The sequence below is a fragment of the Trichosurus vulpecula genome, chromosome 1 (genome assembly GCF_011100635.1).
Source record: "Trichosurus vulpecula isolate mTriVul1 chromosome 1, mTriVul1.pri, whole genome shotgun sequence".
Lineage (NCBI taxonomy): Eukaryota > Metazoa > Chordata > Mammalia > Diprotodontia > Phalangeridae > Trichosurus > Trichosurus vulpecula.
This window is the reverse complement of record NC_050573.1, coordinates 147,071,558-147,087,574: the sequence shown is the minus strand read 5'-3', so window position 1 is coordinate 147,087,574 and position 16,017 is coordinate 147,071,558. Positions and strand designations below refer to the sequence as shown.

General features: G+C 37.4%; 1 protein-coding gene across 1 annotated transcript in view; it reads left to right on the top strand.

The window, feature by feature from the left end:
* VPS13B (vacuolar protein sorting 13 homolog B) overlaps positions 1 to 16,017 on the top strand; it is a 1,100,792-nt gene that overhangs the window by 736,340 nt on the left and 348,435 nt on the right. The window contains 1 exon segment of the mRNA XM_036759288.1: positions 656 to 799. Within this exon segment, the coding sequence (XP_036615183.1) occupies positions 656 to 799 (144 nt within the window).

Here is a 16,017-nt window from a genome sequence, read left to right as displayed (position 1 = left end):
CTGTGTACTTGCAGGCAACTGAATATTATCCACTTACAGTTCATGACAAGAAGCACTGCTTGGACTTATTAAGGGGGAGCTGCTGAACTGTTCTTCATCTCTGTTTTCCATCTCAGCATTGTTTTCCAACAGTGAATGGTCAAAAGCTCAGTTATGTTGTGTTGCACCAATTAAGTAGTAGACCACCTAGCATTGCCCAAGGTCTTAGCAGTTTAAAGGAGAAATGAGATTAATTAGCCTAGCTATCTTTGGCTTCAACACAGCATTTCAGTATAAATCATATGGAGTCTTTCCTTTGAAGGACAGTTTGCTACAGAATCCCATTCTATTTCTTGAGCAGTAAGGTGAAAAATCCAGTAATAGTAGTTTTAAATATGAAAAAGCAGAGGGGGTTTTGCATATGAAAGTCCTTTCTTGTTAGCTGATTATACCTTATCTACATTTTAGCCAGCATTCTGGAATTTCTCCCTTCCTTCTCCCTCCCAGCACGTGTAAATGTATATGACTCTCTTCTTCTCCACTTAATAAATTGTAGTCTCCGTTGACTTTTCGTCCAGCTAATAAGTGACAGATAAGAAGTAATGATAATCTTGTTATCTTGCAATGTAAGTTATCTGCTATATCTATTTTATCTGGTATTTGACTTCTCCCATAGGAGATTTTAGTGTGTGGCCATTCCTTGGAAGTGAACATAACCACAAGTCTGGATTTCTTCCTAAGCGTGGCTCAAGTTCAGCTCCTCCATCAGTTAATAGTAGTAAATATGGTTGGACTGGAACCTTCAAACAAGACCACAGAGGTAACCACTATTACCTGATTTGTATTGCGCTATCATCATTTGTGCCAGACATTTGGGAAGCTATAATTAAAATAAGTGCTATATGGTTATTCTGCATTTAGCTTCTTTTGAAATGTGCTCATAAATCATTCTGGGATTGAGGTTTTTATTTGTGAAAATTGTTAGGCCTATTGTTCTATTGCTTAAAATTCACCTTTGGAAAATTGCTGTGGCCTAGCCTTAAAAAAAAAAAAAAGCCTGTTTAAAAAAATATGATTTTGTTACATTACTAAAACTTCTAAGATATAATGCAAGAAACATGGTACAGCTTTCACTTACTCAGATAGTTTATAAGGACAGGGCCTCTTTTGGAAATGAACTCGGAAGAGTACTATGGGAATATCTTCAATAAATAACTTGCAAGCACTCATTTCCCATGCTCAGCAAGAATGAACATAATCATGAAAGCTGAATGCCTGCCCGGAATTTTAATTTTGAGCCAGTGTTGTGTGGAAGTCTTAGATTGTAACTGCAGAGCATGTTCACATACAGAAAAGAAAGCTGCTTATTAGATACTTTTTTTTCAGGCGAAGACTCTTTACTACTTATCTGTCTTCCTCCATTAATCATATAGAAAGTCTCCTGTAAAATGCATTTGAAGTGAACTATCTCTTTTAAGATGTTGCTTTTTGCTTCTGTCATAAATTCTGTTACTGTCCCTGGATTCTGTACATTAAATGGTGTGCTTTAGCTATTTCATTGTTCATTTAAGCAATTTTTTTCTTCTTTTGTCTTCTTTGGTTTGTTTGAACATAATGAAGCCAATTTAAAAGTTTGTGATGAATATAGGTTCTGTAACTCTATCATCTTTGTTACCCTGTGGTTTCATTTTGAATGGTATTCTTTTAAAAATACATAAGGAAACAATAGAACCGTGTATGCTTCAAAATGCTTTTGACTTTTTCAGTATACATTAGGCATTTGAGAAGAATGGCAATTATCTGACATTAAAAATAAGTGGGGTTAAAATATTTTCCCCATTATATTTTCAGTAGGCTCTACTCAGCATATTGTATTCTAAAGAAAATAGTATTTTAGCTACCCTATTTTCTTTTTACCACTTGTTTTTATGTGTGTGTAAAAGGAAATTTCACTCATAGTTTCCTAGTGTTTTTAGGGAAGCTGTAAAATTTTCAAGTTGTTTAATTAATTATTCTCTGACCCACTTCAGCTGCCTGAAAATGGGATTTGAGTGAGTGGACGGGGTTGTAGAGGTCAATTGTAATTCTTTGTCAATTATCTCTGTAGTCCAGGAAATTGAAGTTATTACTTTATCCCAACATACCCATCCTGTTTGAAGTCCTTTGTCCTCTTCTTAGACACCACGCATTCTTTCAAAAAGCAGTTACTAAGTGTTGATTATGTGCTAGGAAATGGTGATATGAAGTTATAAATAAAGCCATTTCTGCCCTCCAGGAGTTTATATTCTATTGTGAAAAACAGCTTGTAGGTAGAAAATTAGATTCAAAATATATACATAATAATTTCCAAGAGAGAGGCACAAACAACCTTGGGGGAAAGGATAAAATTCCCATAGGAGATATAACATTTTTTTTAAGTATAGAATATCCAGTTTTTAAAAATTATGAGGAAGATCAACACATTCCTGAATTGTCCCCAACCCTATCAAAATTGTTGCAAACCGTTTCCTGGAATTAGAATCTAGCTAACTTTCCTATGAGGAATGGGGGGTGGAGAGTCTGACTAAGTCCATAGGAAAACCAAAGTAATTTTTACAGTCTGTCAACTTGAGAATTGACTAGTTCAAGTCCTTGGCGACCTTAGTTTACTTTCCTATGTTCCTCAGTTTCCTTTTTCTATCTAAAAAATGAACATTTAAACTAGTTTAGAAGGTTTAATTCAGTAATTTCTAATATGCGGTCAGCTGACTTGGTCTTAAAATTTTTCTGACAGTGTTTAGAAATTACACAGCTGTACTATTTTCAGCCTAAAGTTCAGATTTATATTATTGTTTTGCTTTTAAATAACTGCTGGAGCCCTTTGCAGACTAAAAGGTGAATTACAGTAGTTATAGCTGAGCTAATAGGGAGCGCCATTTCTCTGACCCTAGAAAGCAGCTCACACTGTCCCTTTGGTGCACGACTTAGTCCCATCCCTGTTGTGAGAACTGTCTTTTAATAGGTGTAGGTGGTATCATCTTCTGCTCAGAAAGTTGCCTTTAAAGAAGAATTACCACTGCCATTTGGAATAGTCAGGTAATGGGATGAAAAAAAAATACATGGTATAGCATGAGAATACAGAAGAGAAATATGTTTGGGGCTTTGTTATTTGAGGTCATGCTGCCTGCCAGGAGTAAACACTTTTCTTTTCATACTTGTGACCTCTGGGTATTTTATTGTGTGTTTAAATATAATGTAATTATTTTGGGTTTCTTTCTCCTGCACCTGTATGAGGGTAGATAAGGGAAACTTTGACATAAGAATTGTTTTTCTGAAATTATGAAAAATTAGGCTTTTATTCTTAAAAGTCTGAAAAATCAGAAGCTCCGGTTAATGAGCTATTTGGCTTTGCCTTCAGGAGATACTGTGTTGGGTTCAGCTATGTCACAATTTCATTTTCATTAAGTTCTCTGGCCCCTCTGTTATTCCTCTGACTCCATTATTTGACTTGTTAAATCGTTATCCAAATTCAAAATATTACACAAGATGGTCTCTAAATACAGGCCAGTAATACTAAAACTATGGGAGAAATCCTAAATAAGAGAGATCATAAATAACTTTAAAAAGGACAAATAAAATTAAATTCTAGAATGGCATAAAGGATCCAAATGGAAGTTGTTAAAATATTGCCACCTTTTTATATTGGCTAGTACTAGACACCAAACTACAGACACCAAACTAAGAGTGTTAAGTCAGATGCTTAGGAGGCCACTTTTCAATATTTCTTTCCTCCCCACCTCACCTCCATGTATCACACACTGCACAGCACAACCCAAGTTCATTTTTATTCACCTACACTTCAGAAGAACAAAACATCATTTTTAGACCTGATATGGATGATTGTGCCCAGCAGTAAATACTTTGTCACAAGAACAAAACTCATTACAAACTTGTATAGTTAATCAAAACAAATTTCCACATTGGCTATGTCCTAAAAAAATATATGTGTCTGCATTCTGAATCCTCTGTTTTTCTACCAGGAGCAGTGCGTCCTAGCACTTCCGACATCTTGGTTCACCACCCTCCAGAATATATTTTGAAAAGGCTTTTTTACTCAAATATTTTAAAACTTGGAAAATACTACACTAAATAATAACTTGATAATAAAAATTTCTCTAAAAAGCTCAGAAAAAAGGAAATTTTAATGTGAGTTATTAGAGGGAAAAAAGTATTTGAATCTATTTCAATTTTCATGGGACAGTAAACCAGTTCAAACTGTGGTCCCAATGGATTAGGGGAGCATAGCATAGTAGAAAGAGCACAGGCATCACAGTCTGAGGGTTTCCCATACCCTCTCAGTGGATGGTAGGGAGGTATTGCAGGGGATGAATGGAGTACTGTGGAAAGATGATGTGGAAAGAGCCCTGGCTCTCCAATCAGAGAACCTCAATTCAAATCCCACTTCTAATGTGTCACCCCACTTCCCAAGGCCTCAAGGTTCTCATCCATAAAATGATGGGTTGGGCTAGATGGCCCCTGAGTTCCCTTCCAGCTCCACGTCTGTGTTCCTATGAACTTCACTAAAAAGAACACCCTCTCCTTTCCTATTTTCTCCTCTACTGCATGGAGTATTTTCAGTAAAGTTCAAATTGGTGTGTAATATCAATTAAGTTGGGACTTTTTAACTGTTTCAGAGTGATAAATTAATTAAGTGTCTTTGATTGAGCCTTACTAGGTGCAAAGCTCCAGGCCCAAACCCCTATCTACTAGGTGCTAAACCTATGTGGGCATGAAGCCCTCAGGGTCCTAAGGGGAGTTGCTAAGGCCAGAGCCAATACTTGGAGCCTAAGTTCTGGTCACTCAGGTGATGTTTGATGATGTCCAAAGACTGTATAAAAAGAGAGAACACAGCTATTTGCTGAGGCTGTCACTGCTGGAGGTGCGGGACTCTGGGCAGCTGCTCTAAGAGCCTCCCGGCTCACCCAGATGTTGATGGTTTCTTGGTAACTATGAATTGCATTTGGTCTGTTTATAATGTATGTTTGTAATTTGTTTGTATTTGCTCTGAAGTTCAGGGTGCTGGCTTTTTCCCCTGAATTAAGCAAATGATATTTGTATGTTGGATTGAAATAAGATTGTTAATCCCTTAAAGTTGCTTTCCTTAGTAAAGGAAATCAAAAGAACCTGTTCAGGCAGCATCTTTGTTGTTTGGGCTTGTGTTGGTCTTTCACCCCCATGGCAGCTGCTAGCCAAATTGTTGCAACATGGTGATAGGGTTAAGAGTGAAGTAGAGTTGTCATTGACACAGACTCAAAGGAAAGCAATGAAGTTGAGAAGTTACCTAAATTATTTCATTTAGTTATTGAGCCCTCCCTATACACAAGGTGCTGTACCAGGTACTGCAGGGTATACAAAAGTGAATTAGGATAGCAGCCACTGTTGTCTTTGAGTTTGTAGTCTCATAGGCAATATAGACAAGTACTTAAATAAATCTAATATAAGCCAGAACATAAGCGCAGTAAGAGAGGTCTGATGAATGTACAGAGTATGGAAGACGAACATAATTGGATTGAGGGATCTGAGATAATTTCATGATGGTTTTTTCACTTGATCTGGACATAAATGATGGGTAGAATTTGTTGGGGCCTAAATGTGGAGGAGAAGTGACATGGCATGGTAGGGAGAGAGGCCTCAAAATCAAGAAATGAAAATGATATTCTACTTGCAATGTCCTTTGATGACATTTCTATCTTCAGTGATTTTTTAACCAGACCTATGATTTTATTGATATAGGGAACACCCTCAAATAGTACAGATCAGCAGCTGTTCTGCAATTTATAATCTTAGGATTTTGCCACAGAGAGATTATGTGATTTGCATCAAAGTCATTCAGCCCCGGTACAGAATTGGACCAAGGTCTTCAGACTCCAGACATGACTCTCGATCCATTATCTCATACTGCTTCTCATCCTATAGTGGCATTTGAGCTTTTATTACTTTAGAAATCATGGAAATTAACCCTAAAATTACTTTGAATAGAGCTTCATTTATTATAGGTAAATATTGATGCACTTGATTGTGTGTACTTTGATGAATGCTGCCTGATACAACTGGTTACTATAGAGATCACATTTTTGACATGTATTTTGTTTCTTTTCAGAGGCACCTGCATAGATTACTTTTAACCAAGCAATAAACAGAGGTCACTAATAAAATGTACACTCATGTGTTGCCTTAAATGGACAAGGGGATGGGAGGAAATACCTTGAGATTGAGACCTGGAAAAGAAATCAAGTATTTTACTTTCTGTCCTTCTCTAAAACGAAAAAAACTTGTCTAGAAACAGTGAACTCTCACACCTGTGTCAGGATTTGCGTTAGTTCCTGTTCATGTCAAAGATGGTTTACTTTCCTGCTGAATATTATCTTGTGATAGAGGGAGGTAATACATTTTAATTATCTCAGAGCAGAACACCAAAAAGGTAATAAGCCATATAATTTTTCAACCATGCCAGTATTTCACTGGAGATTCAGTGGAAATTTTGAGTTTTTAAGGCCTCCATTAAGCTGTCTTATCAATATTCAGGCTTAATGTTTAAACATGAGAGGTGCTTTAACTATGTGACTTTAAAAATCTACAGAGTGAAAGATTAGTTTTAGGCATGTAATGGAGATTCTGCTTCCAGATGCTTTATGTGGGAATGAATCTGACAAGAAGGAATGGAATGGAAGCATTAGATAAAAGTAGAATACATGAAAGAAAACTAAAGAAGATATTCTATATTTGGCACAGATGGTGTCACCTGGACATGGAGCCTTTGGAAGGCTTTTCGCCTTTTATTTTACCCAAGGTAATTCCGTTGACTTTGACCCAAAAGCTCATTGTGGAAGCCTGTTTCTCCTTGGGTGAAGTATGTACATTTTTGTACTCAGCTCTGAAGGAGTTATGACTCAGATCAGAGTATAAATGATTTTCCCATCTGCTGTTTCTCAGCATAGCCAAATAGAGAGTATAATAGGATCATAAAGTTAAGCATTTATGTAACAAATAGCACCACTTTATCACCATCATGACAATAATGTCTTTTAAAGATTTCTAAGACATAAAAAGTTTTACTGTTCACTCTCTGGTATCAGCTATAGTATTCATTATTATGTTGACGTAATTTAACTTTTAAAATAGTAACATTTATCACCAGAATCCTCTCTAATATGGAATGAAGACGATGCATTTTAATTAGCCAAGTGTTATAATTGTGAAAGAAATGAATTATAGTAGTAGTAATCTACCACTCCCGAGATAGGCATATAACATCAGCAGAACTTGAGAATGAATTCCATCGTATTAGAAGAATACCCTGTGGAAGTGCTTAATAAATCCTTCTTGATTTGACTTGACTCAACTTGAAGAATGTCAGGAAGACTTGGAATAGTACTGTACAAGATAGGAGGGCATGAAAGAGTTGACGTATGGAGCATTAAAGAGTTCTTACTTCTGTGAGTTCACAGATCCATTAATGAATTGAAGAATATAAGAAATAATCTACTGTCTTGCAAACGCACTTTAGTACCTTTACTTTCATTCATTTTAAATATTAATACTCTGTAGTCAAATGTCCATATTTGCTCCTAGAAGTCAGGGCCTGGGTCTTCTTAAACTCAGTTCATTTCAGCAAAACTCTACTATTGAAACCTTATCTGCCTGAGCACCTAACACAGTATTCTGCACCCAGTAGACACTTTGTAAATATTTATTATCAGTGTTACTGTATCATCAGTAGTTAATTTTTCAAATTTAGAAGTAATGGCATAGCTGGTGGTAGGGGAACAAATCGGCCTGGGTTTCATGAGATCTGAGCTCTAAATTCAGTTCTGTTGTATGACTCTAGCCAAGTTACCTCATCTCTCGGAACCTAATTTAATATAATTAAGAAGTAAATGAGAAGGCTGACCTCCTTACCTCTAATTTTGCTACTTCTTTCTCTTCTAAGTATGGTCTTTGGAATAGGAATGTTTTTTTTTTAAAGATTAGCAAATTGTAAAAATCTAAGATAAATGAAGAAATGGTTAGGCAACATTGAGTTGCCTTCAATGAGTCCAAGTTACTAGGCCTAAACTAAAAGTTAATAGGTGTAATTACTAAACTACTGTCAATGATTTTTTAAAAACTATATTGTATTTTTTTCAATCAACAAAAATCCACCTTCTTCCCACTTCAACTTCCATCCACCCCTATTGAGAACAAAAGAAAAACAAAACTCCTCTTACAAATATGAATAGTCCAACAAAACAAATTTTCTCATTGGCCATCCAGGAAAAAAATACATCTCATTCTGTATTCTGAATCTTTCACTTCTCTATAAGAGAGATAGGTATCATGTTCTTCTGGAATAATGGTTAGTCATTACACTGATCAAAGTTCCTAATTCTTCAAAGTGATTTGTCTATACCATATTGTTCTTCTGGAGAATTCTATTCACTGCACTCTGTATCCATTCATATAAGTCTTCCTAGTTTTCTCTGAAACCATCTCTTTAATCATCTCTTACAGTGCAATAGTATTACACCATATTTATATGCCGTAACTTTTTCAGCCATTCCCCAGTTTATGGGCACCACCTCAGATTCCCATTCTTTACCACCTCAAAAAGAGCTATAAATATTTTTGTACATCTTTAGTTAGAGTTTATTTTGCTTAGGACTAGTCTGTCTCTAAATTTTACCTTCCCTCTAATACCCCTTTTTCCCTTCTCTCTCTTCTTTCCTACTATTTTCCTATTGAGTAAAATATATTTTTTTCTGTACCAAACTCTCTGTGCATGTATTCTTCCTTCCTTTGACCAGTTCAGATGAAAGTGAGGTTTAAGCATCAACTATTCCCCCTGCACCTCCTCCTCCTTGTTCATATAGATGTCTATTTGTACACCCTGATTATATAAGTTAATTTTCCCTAATGTTCTTTTCCTCCCCCTCCCCCAAGCCTCCCACATACACTGTATTTCTTTTTCTCTCTCTTTCCTCTCTGTCATTCTTCTCAAGATCAGCAGAACATGATAAAAACTGCTCTCAGGACTTTTCTAATTAGACTTCCTACTGCATGAACTTTGATGATGATAATAGTTCAGAGGGGACACATATATCACCTCCCCAAATTAGAATATAAGCAATTTATTCTTGTTTAGTCCTTTATCATTTCTCATTTGCATTTACCTTATATTTCTACTATGTTTGAATTCCATAGTTTCTGTGTTGCTCTGGTCTTTTCATCAGGAATGCTTGGAAGTCCTCTATTTCCTGAAAGGTCCATTTTCCCCCTGTAGCATTCATTGTAGTTGGTTTTGCTGGGTAAGTTATTATTGACTCTAAGCCCATATTCTTTACCTTTTGGAATATCATATTCCAAGCTCACCACTTATTGGTAGTGCTATCTACTAAATTGTGTGTGATCCCAACTGTGGCTCCTTGATCCTTGAATTCTTTTTTTCCTGGCTGCTTTCCATATTTTTTCTTTGACCTGGCAAACCTGAATTTTGTTTATGATGTTCCTGGGAATTTCCGCTTCATTTTTTCTTTCAGGAGATGATCAGTGAATTCTTTCTGTTTCCATTTTGCCTTCCATTTCTAAGAGATTTGGGCAGTTTTCTTTAATATTTTCTTGAAGTAGAATGTCTAAGCTCATTTTTTGATCATGGCTTTCAGATAGTCTAAAAATTTTTAAATTTTTCCTCCTAAATCTATTTTCAATGTCACTTGATTTTGTTATGAGATACTTTGCATTTTCTATTTTTCCAGCCTTTTGGTTTATTTTTAAGATTTTTTGTTTTTCGTGGAGTCTTTAACTTGTATTTTGTCCATTCTAATTTTCTGGGAGCTTGTTACTTGGGCAAGCTTTTGTATTTTTTGTGCCAAGCTATTAACTCCCTTTTCAATTCATTCTACCATAACTCTCATTTCTTTTCCAATTTTTTCCCTGTAATCCTCTCTTTTCACTTCCAAAAGCATCTTTTAACTTCTTTTCAGCTCTTGCTTCATCTGAGGAATCCTAATTAAATTTGTACCTCAACTCGGTTTTTATTTGAGACTTTCATTGTAGATGTTTTGTAATTCTTCTTTTCTTTGTTTCTTTAGCATCCCTATCACCATAATAGCTTTTTAGTTTGGGATTCTTTTTTGTTTGCTCATTCTCCTATCCTACTTCCTGGCTTCACACTTGATTTTAGGTCCAGGCTCTGCACACTTCTAGAGGGAAGGTCTGGGCTGGTCCTGTTGCTGTTTCTTGAGGTATTGATTGTTGTATCCTGGATTTCAGAGACAGCTCAGGAAGAGGACCTGCAAGCTTTGAGTGCTCTCAAAGCAGTTTTATCCAAGTCAAAGTCTGATTGCTGCCCCCCTGATCTGAGCTTTGCAGTTTTCTGACCTTGGTTTGCTTCTACACAAGAGCAGATTGCTCTTGGACTCTTCCCATATGTTTCCACAATCCAGCTAGCAGCTTCTGTGGGGGTGTAAGATCCACCCACAGCCAGCACCCAGAAAGCTGCCAACAGCACAGGTTCTTTTGATCTGCTTAACTAAGGCAAGCAAGGTGAAGGGGTTGACAAGCTTACTTTAATTCAGCATACAAATATCGTTCACTTAGTTCAGGGGAAGAGATCAGCACACTGAACTTCAGAGTAAATTACAAACAAAGTACAAACATCAAAGACAGACCCAATACAGATTCATAGTTACCAACATCTAGGTTCAGCCTGGGAGCTCAGAACAAGGGCTGACCCAGAGTCACACACGCCACCACTGCTGCGGGAATGAGCTCCAAGGAAGAGGAGGCCAACCCCTGGTTTTTATATCTTTTTCAGCATCAGGGGTGAGTCACACATGCAACTCACCCAGGTGACCTAGAATCGTCACAAAGAGGCGGACTTAAACCCACATGGTCTAAAAGCCTCTGCTGTCCCAGACATGTAAACTAGGCCCTCCCTGGAGTTAGCCCCACCTTGGGCCCCACCTTAGTTGCCAATCCACACCCACATAGGTTTTACATCTAATAGGGGTTTGGGCCTGGGGCTTAGCACTTAGTAAGACTCAATGAAATATTCTGAATTACTCAAAGCAAACAAAAGCCAAACTCTTCAAGGGCACTTGTTGAACTAAGTGCTAAGGAGCCCATTTTGCTTACCAACACACCATATCAACCAGATGAGATGCTTTTTGGGTTCAGATTGACAAAACTACAGGCTCCCTTTTGGTCTGAGATTCCTGCCTTCGTTATTCTTCTGCAGCTTGGCTGTCAGCTGGAACTGAGATCCCCACTCTCCTTCTGTGGTCTGAGCCACACAGCTTCTGTTTTCTTCCTACCTTGCTCTTCACTGTACACTGTCTAGGACCACCCCCACCCCCCCCATTCTTGTTCTGAATTGCTGTCCCTCAGAACAAGTCTTCTCCTCAATCTGCCCTGGATATGTGACATGAGTGTGGGTGACAGAGCTGCCATTTAGTGCCTGTTCCCATATTCTGTGGTGACCTAGAATGGATCTGAGACCTCCTCTTGCCCTGATGCACTGGAGTATTTCTTGGGCATACCCTGGATCCCATCTCCACAGTCCTCAGAGCTCTTTGTCTCTCTGTGCTGATCTCAGCTGAAAAAATAACTCACTGTGAATTTTTCTTTGAGTATTTAATAGGTTAAGTTGAATGGCTGGACTCAAAGAATAGTTACTGATAGTTGGGTGTCAAACTGACAAGAGGTATATTGTATAGTGCACCAGAGATTTGTCCTGTTCAATATTTTTATCAATGACTTGGTCAGAGGTGTAGATTGTGTGGGAAATATGCTTGGAAAAGACAGGAGGGTATAATCAAAGATACATACAGAGGTGGTTGGTCTTGGCAAGGAGAAGGTCCACTGTAGTAAAGAAGGAGGAAATTGGGGATGAAGTCAAGGCATTTTGAGATATAGAGTAGAGAAAACGAAGGAGCTCACACCAAGTTGCCTTTATTTTCTCAGGAAATTATGAGGCAAGATCCTCAACATGAAAGGAGCAGCTGGGTGGCACAGTGAATAGGTTTCTGGGCCTGGAGTCAGGAGGACCTGAGTTCAAATCCAACCTCAGACACTTATTAGTTGTGTGACCCTGGGCAAATCATTTAGTCCTGTTTGACCCAGTTTCCTTATCTGTAAAATGAGTTGGAGAAGGAAATGGCAAACCACTCCTGTAGTCTTTGCCAAAACAAACAAACAAATGGGGTCACAAAAAGTTGGACATGACTGAATGACTAAACAACAACAATAAAAACTTCAGCTTGAATAGCATTGCATTATGCTAAGTTATGAAGACACAGAGCTCAAACATCACTGCCAGTGTGATGCTACAGGAAAAGAAGGCTAAATTTGCAGTCGGAGCACATGTGTTTGATTCCCACCTATACTACAAGTTTGACCTTGAACAAGTCATTTAACTACTTGGGGCTTCAGTTTACTCCTCTAAAAAAATGAGGGGGTCAAACTCAATGGCCTTATGGTACCTTCCATCTCTAAAACTGTGTTATTATGAATTCTCATTAATAGTTCCTGATCATTGAGCATCCACAGTGTATAGGGTTTGATTATTGAATTTTCAATCTGAGATTAACACAGACAGTAGACTATTTTCCTCTGACTCCAGAAGCAATAATTCATTTCTTTAAAAAAAATGAACACATGCTTTAAAAAACTGACCAAAGATTGAGTGAGCTGAGATCACCCAAGGGTATGTGCATTTGGCTTTAGTAATTATTCTGTTATTCATGAATAGCAAGTAATCATCCTATTAAACCTACTTACAGAGGTACTGTATATAAGGAGTAACACATGCTGATTTTTTTTTGAAACCAATGTTTTAGAGCAAATTAAATTTTTTTTAGTAAAATAAAAACCATATTTTTTAGGGCCAGAGTGGGGAACCACATCATTCAGGAGCTAAAGGTGGGGGTCCTTTGATCTATTCACTATATATCCTGGAGAAGAAAGAATACCACTTATAACATTAATTTAACATCCCTTCCTTTTCCTCTTCTTCCTCCTCCTCTTTAGACAAACCACTGTGGCACAATCACCTTCCTCTCACTTCCTGATCCATACATCACTTGGTAATCTGTCCAGTGCTATATCCATTGCATAAATGTTCTTGTGATTTCTCCAACATCAAAGTATTAACTGATGTGGGAGGAGGAGAGAAGAGATGCAGGGAAGAACTCGTTTGCAGGAAACACTTTTGCCTTCCTAAAATGTATATTTTAAACATTGTGAATAGTCCATATGCTGGTCTTTGCTTTTGCCACTATGTAATCTTAGGCCAGCTGCATCACCTTCATCTGGTGTTTCTTGGATTTAGAGCTGGAAGAAATCACCTCTGTATTAAGTATGAGGAAACTAAGGCATGGAGAGATTTAGGGACTTGCCTAATCTCATACCGGTGGTAAATAACAGGGCCAGGACTCAAACTCAGCTCCTTTGATTACAAATCCAGTATTCTTTCCACTACATAAAACTACTTCTCTGGGGCCCAGTTTCCCTCCCTTATAAAATGAGGTGATATTCTAAATGATCTCTGAGGCCCCCTACATTCTAATGACTGTTCTGAATGGCAGTCGTTTAGTTTTGGTTTTTCTTAAGATAATTTTTTTTAAAATCTCCTAAGGCTTTCCCACAGTTGTTAGTGCTTCCTTTTTTCTTATATCTTTCTTGAGCTCTTTCAAAGTGAAATATAAGCTCCTTGAGAGCAGGGACTTTTTTTTTTTCTTTCTATCCCCAGTACTGTGCACAATGCTTTGAACATAGTAGGGACTTCATTGCTGAATTCAGTTGTTGAATAAAATATTATATTTAGCTGTTTCAAGATCTGGTACAATTCCAAGTTTGAAAGTTTAAAGTCAAGGATACACATGATAGGTCAACCCTGTTTTCTCCAGCTTTGTCCACAAACTTTCTCACACTCTTGCCTGGCTCTATTGAAATTTCTTTCTCTTTCTATTTATGTTTTATTCAGGTTCTGTTCACTGCCTTTGAGTTCAGTTTAATCCATAATCCTACCTACAACTGTTCTCACCTCTTTTCCTCTTCCCTGTACCACGATAGCCTGACACTCACTCATTCTCTCTCTTCTCTCCCTCTCTCTCTCTCTCTCCTTCCCTCCCTCCCTCTCTTCTCTCTCCGCTTCTCTTCCCTGAGGCTAGATTTGAACTAAAGTGTTCTTCCCTCCTGTTCAATGAGAAATAATTTATGAATCACTTAACTCCCTGAAAGCCACAATTAAAAAAATAAAAAGCTTCGGTACCATATTTCACGAAATAACAAGTGAAAACTGCCCAGTTCTTTAGAATCAGAGGGCAAAGTAAATCTTAAGAATTGAGTGAACATCTCCTAAAAGGAACCCCTAAAAGAAAAATCCAAGGAATATCATAGTCAAAACCCAGAGCCCCAAGATAAATACTGCAAGCAAATTCCCCCTACCTCCCCCCACCCCCAAAGAAAAATTAATAAAGCAATTTAAGTGCCAGTGAGTGTTAGTGGGGATCACATAAGACCAGAAGCTTGTACTTAGAGATCTTGGAATACAATATTCCAAAAGGCAAAAACAGAGAGTCTTACCTTGCAAAACCGAATACCATCCTATCAAATGGATCTTTAGTGAATAGAAAACCTTGAAGCATTTCTGGTATAAAGATCAGAGCTGAGTAGGAACTTCAAAATGCAAATTCAAAAGTCAAGAGAAACCTAGAAAAAATAAATTCGTTTGAGCATTTGGAATTGTAGTGCTAAAGTTCTAATGGGGAGAAAAGAACAAATGTCTCTTAGGAACCTTCTTCAGAGGTTATTGTGGGATTATAAAAGAAAAACAGAAGTTCTCAAGGACGGCTTGGTTCTGTTGTGAGAATTTAAGATAAAAGCAAAGGGAGGGTAAGAGTCTACTTGTGGTAAAAAGAAGGGAGAAAGGAAGTTGCGCTTGCTATTTCTCATAATTAAGTATAATGAAGACTGAGGAAGGTGTTGAGAGAGTAGGAGTCAAGTGAACTTCACACTTCCTTGAAATGGACATAGGAGGATTAAATACACACAGAAATTTCATGTAGACATACATTAAACTCAACAATAGGAATAGAGAGGAAGGGAAGAAAAAAAGGGGGGCGGAATGGAAAAGAGGGTTAGCAATGCAAGTGCAATAGAAAATACAGCGGTTGAAGTGGGGCTTTGGGGGCTTTTTCTTAATGCACAGAGGAGAACAGAAGGAAATTCAGAAGGAAACACAGACAAGGCAGAAAGTTTTGAAAGTATTTTGTGGAATTTATTATGTACTTTAAAAAAAAGCTTTATGAAGTGGAAATTCATGATTTCATATGCAGTTGTCTTCTTGTGTTCTGCTTGTGTATATAAAAACTTTCATAAGTAAATACAAGATAATTTGAGGAAGAGAATAACAGTAAATGGAATAGAATCAGAAAGGGTTTGCATTGGAACTGGAACTTGAGCTGAGGCTTGAAAGTAAGCTAGGTGGTTTTAAGACACAGAGGTGAGGAAGGAATGTATTCTAGGCTATCTGTAAAGGCATAGATATGGGAGATACAATGTTGTGTTTGTAGAACAGAACATGATCTAATTGCTGAAATTTATGTGAAGGGTAGTAGTAAGAAATAAGTCTAGAAAGATGTTATGAAACAACATTGTGGTGAAGTTTAAATGCCAAGCAAAGGAGTTTATTTTTTCCTGGAAGGAATAGGGAGCCACTGGAAGTTTTTGAACAAAAATATGGCATGATCAGACCTGTGCTTTAAGAACATCATGTTGACAACTATGCGAAGGATGAAACATAGGAGAGACCAGAGCAAGGATTTCATTTAGAAGCCAGAGGGGGCCCAACACCAGCACTGTCTTAGTTGAATTCTGGTACAAAATGAAGGACTGACAACTTATTGTACAGTGAATAAATGGAGAGGGTTTTGCCCTAAAAAAGGATGCAGTGGCACTTATTTTCAGCTTTGAGAGAAAACACCTCCCTTGACTCTTTGAAAACACATTTGTTCATCAGGT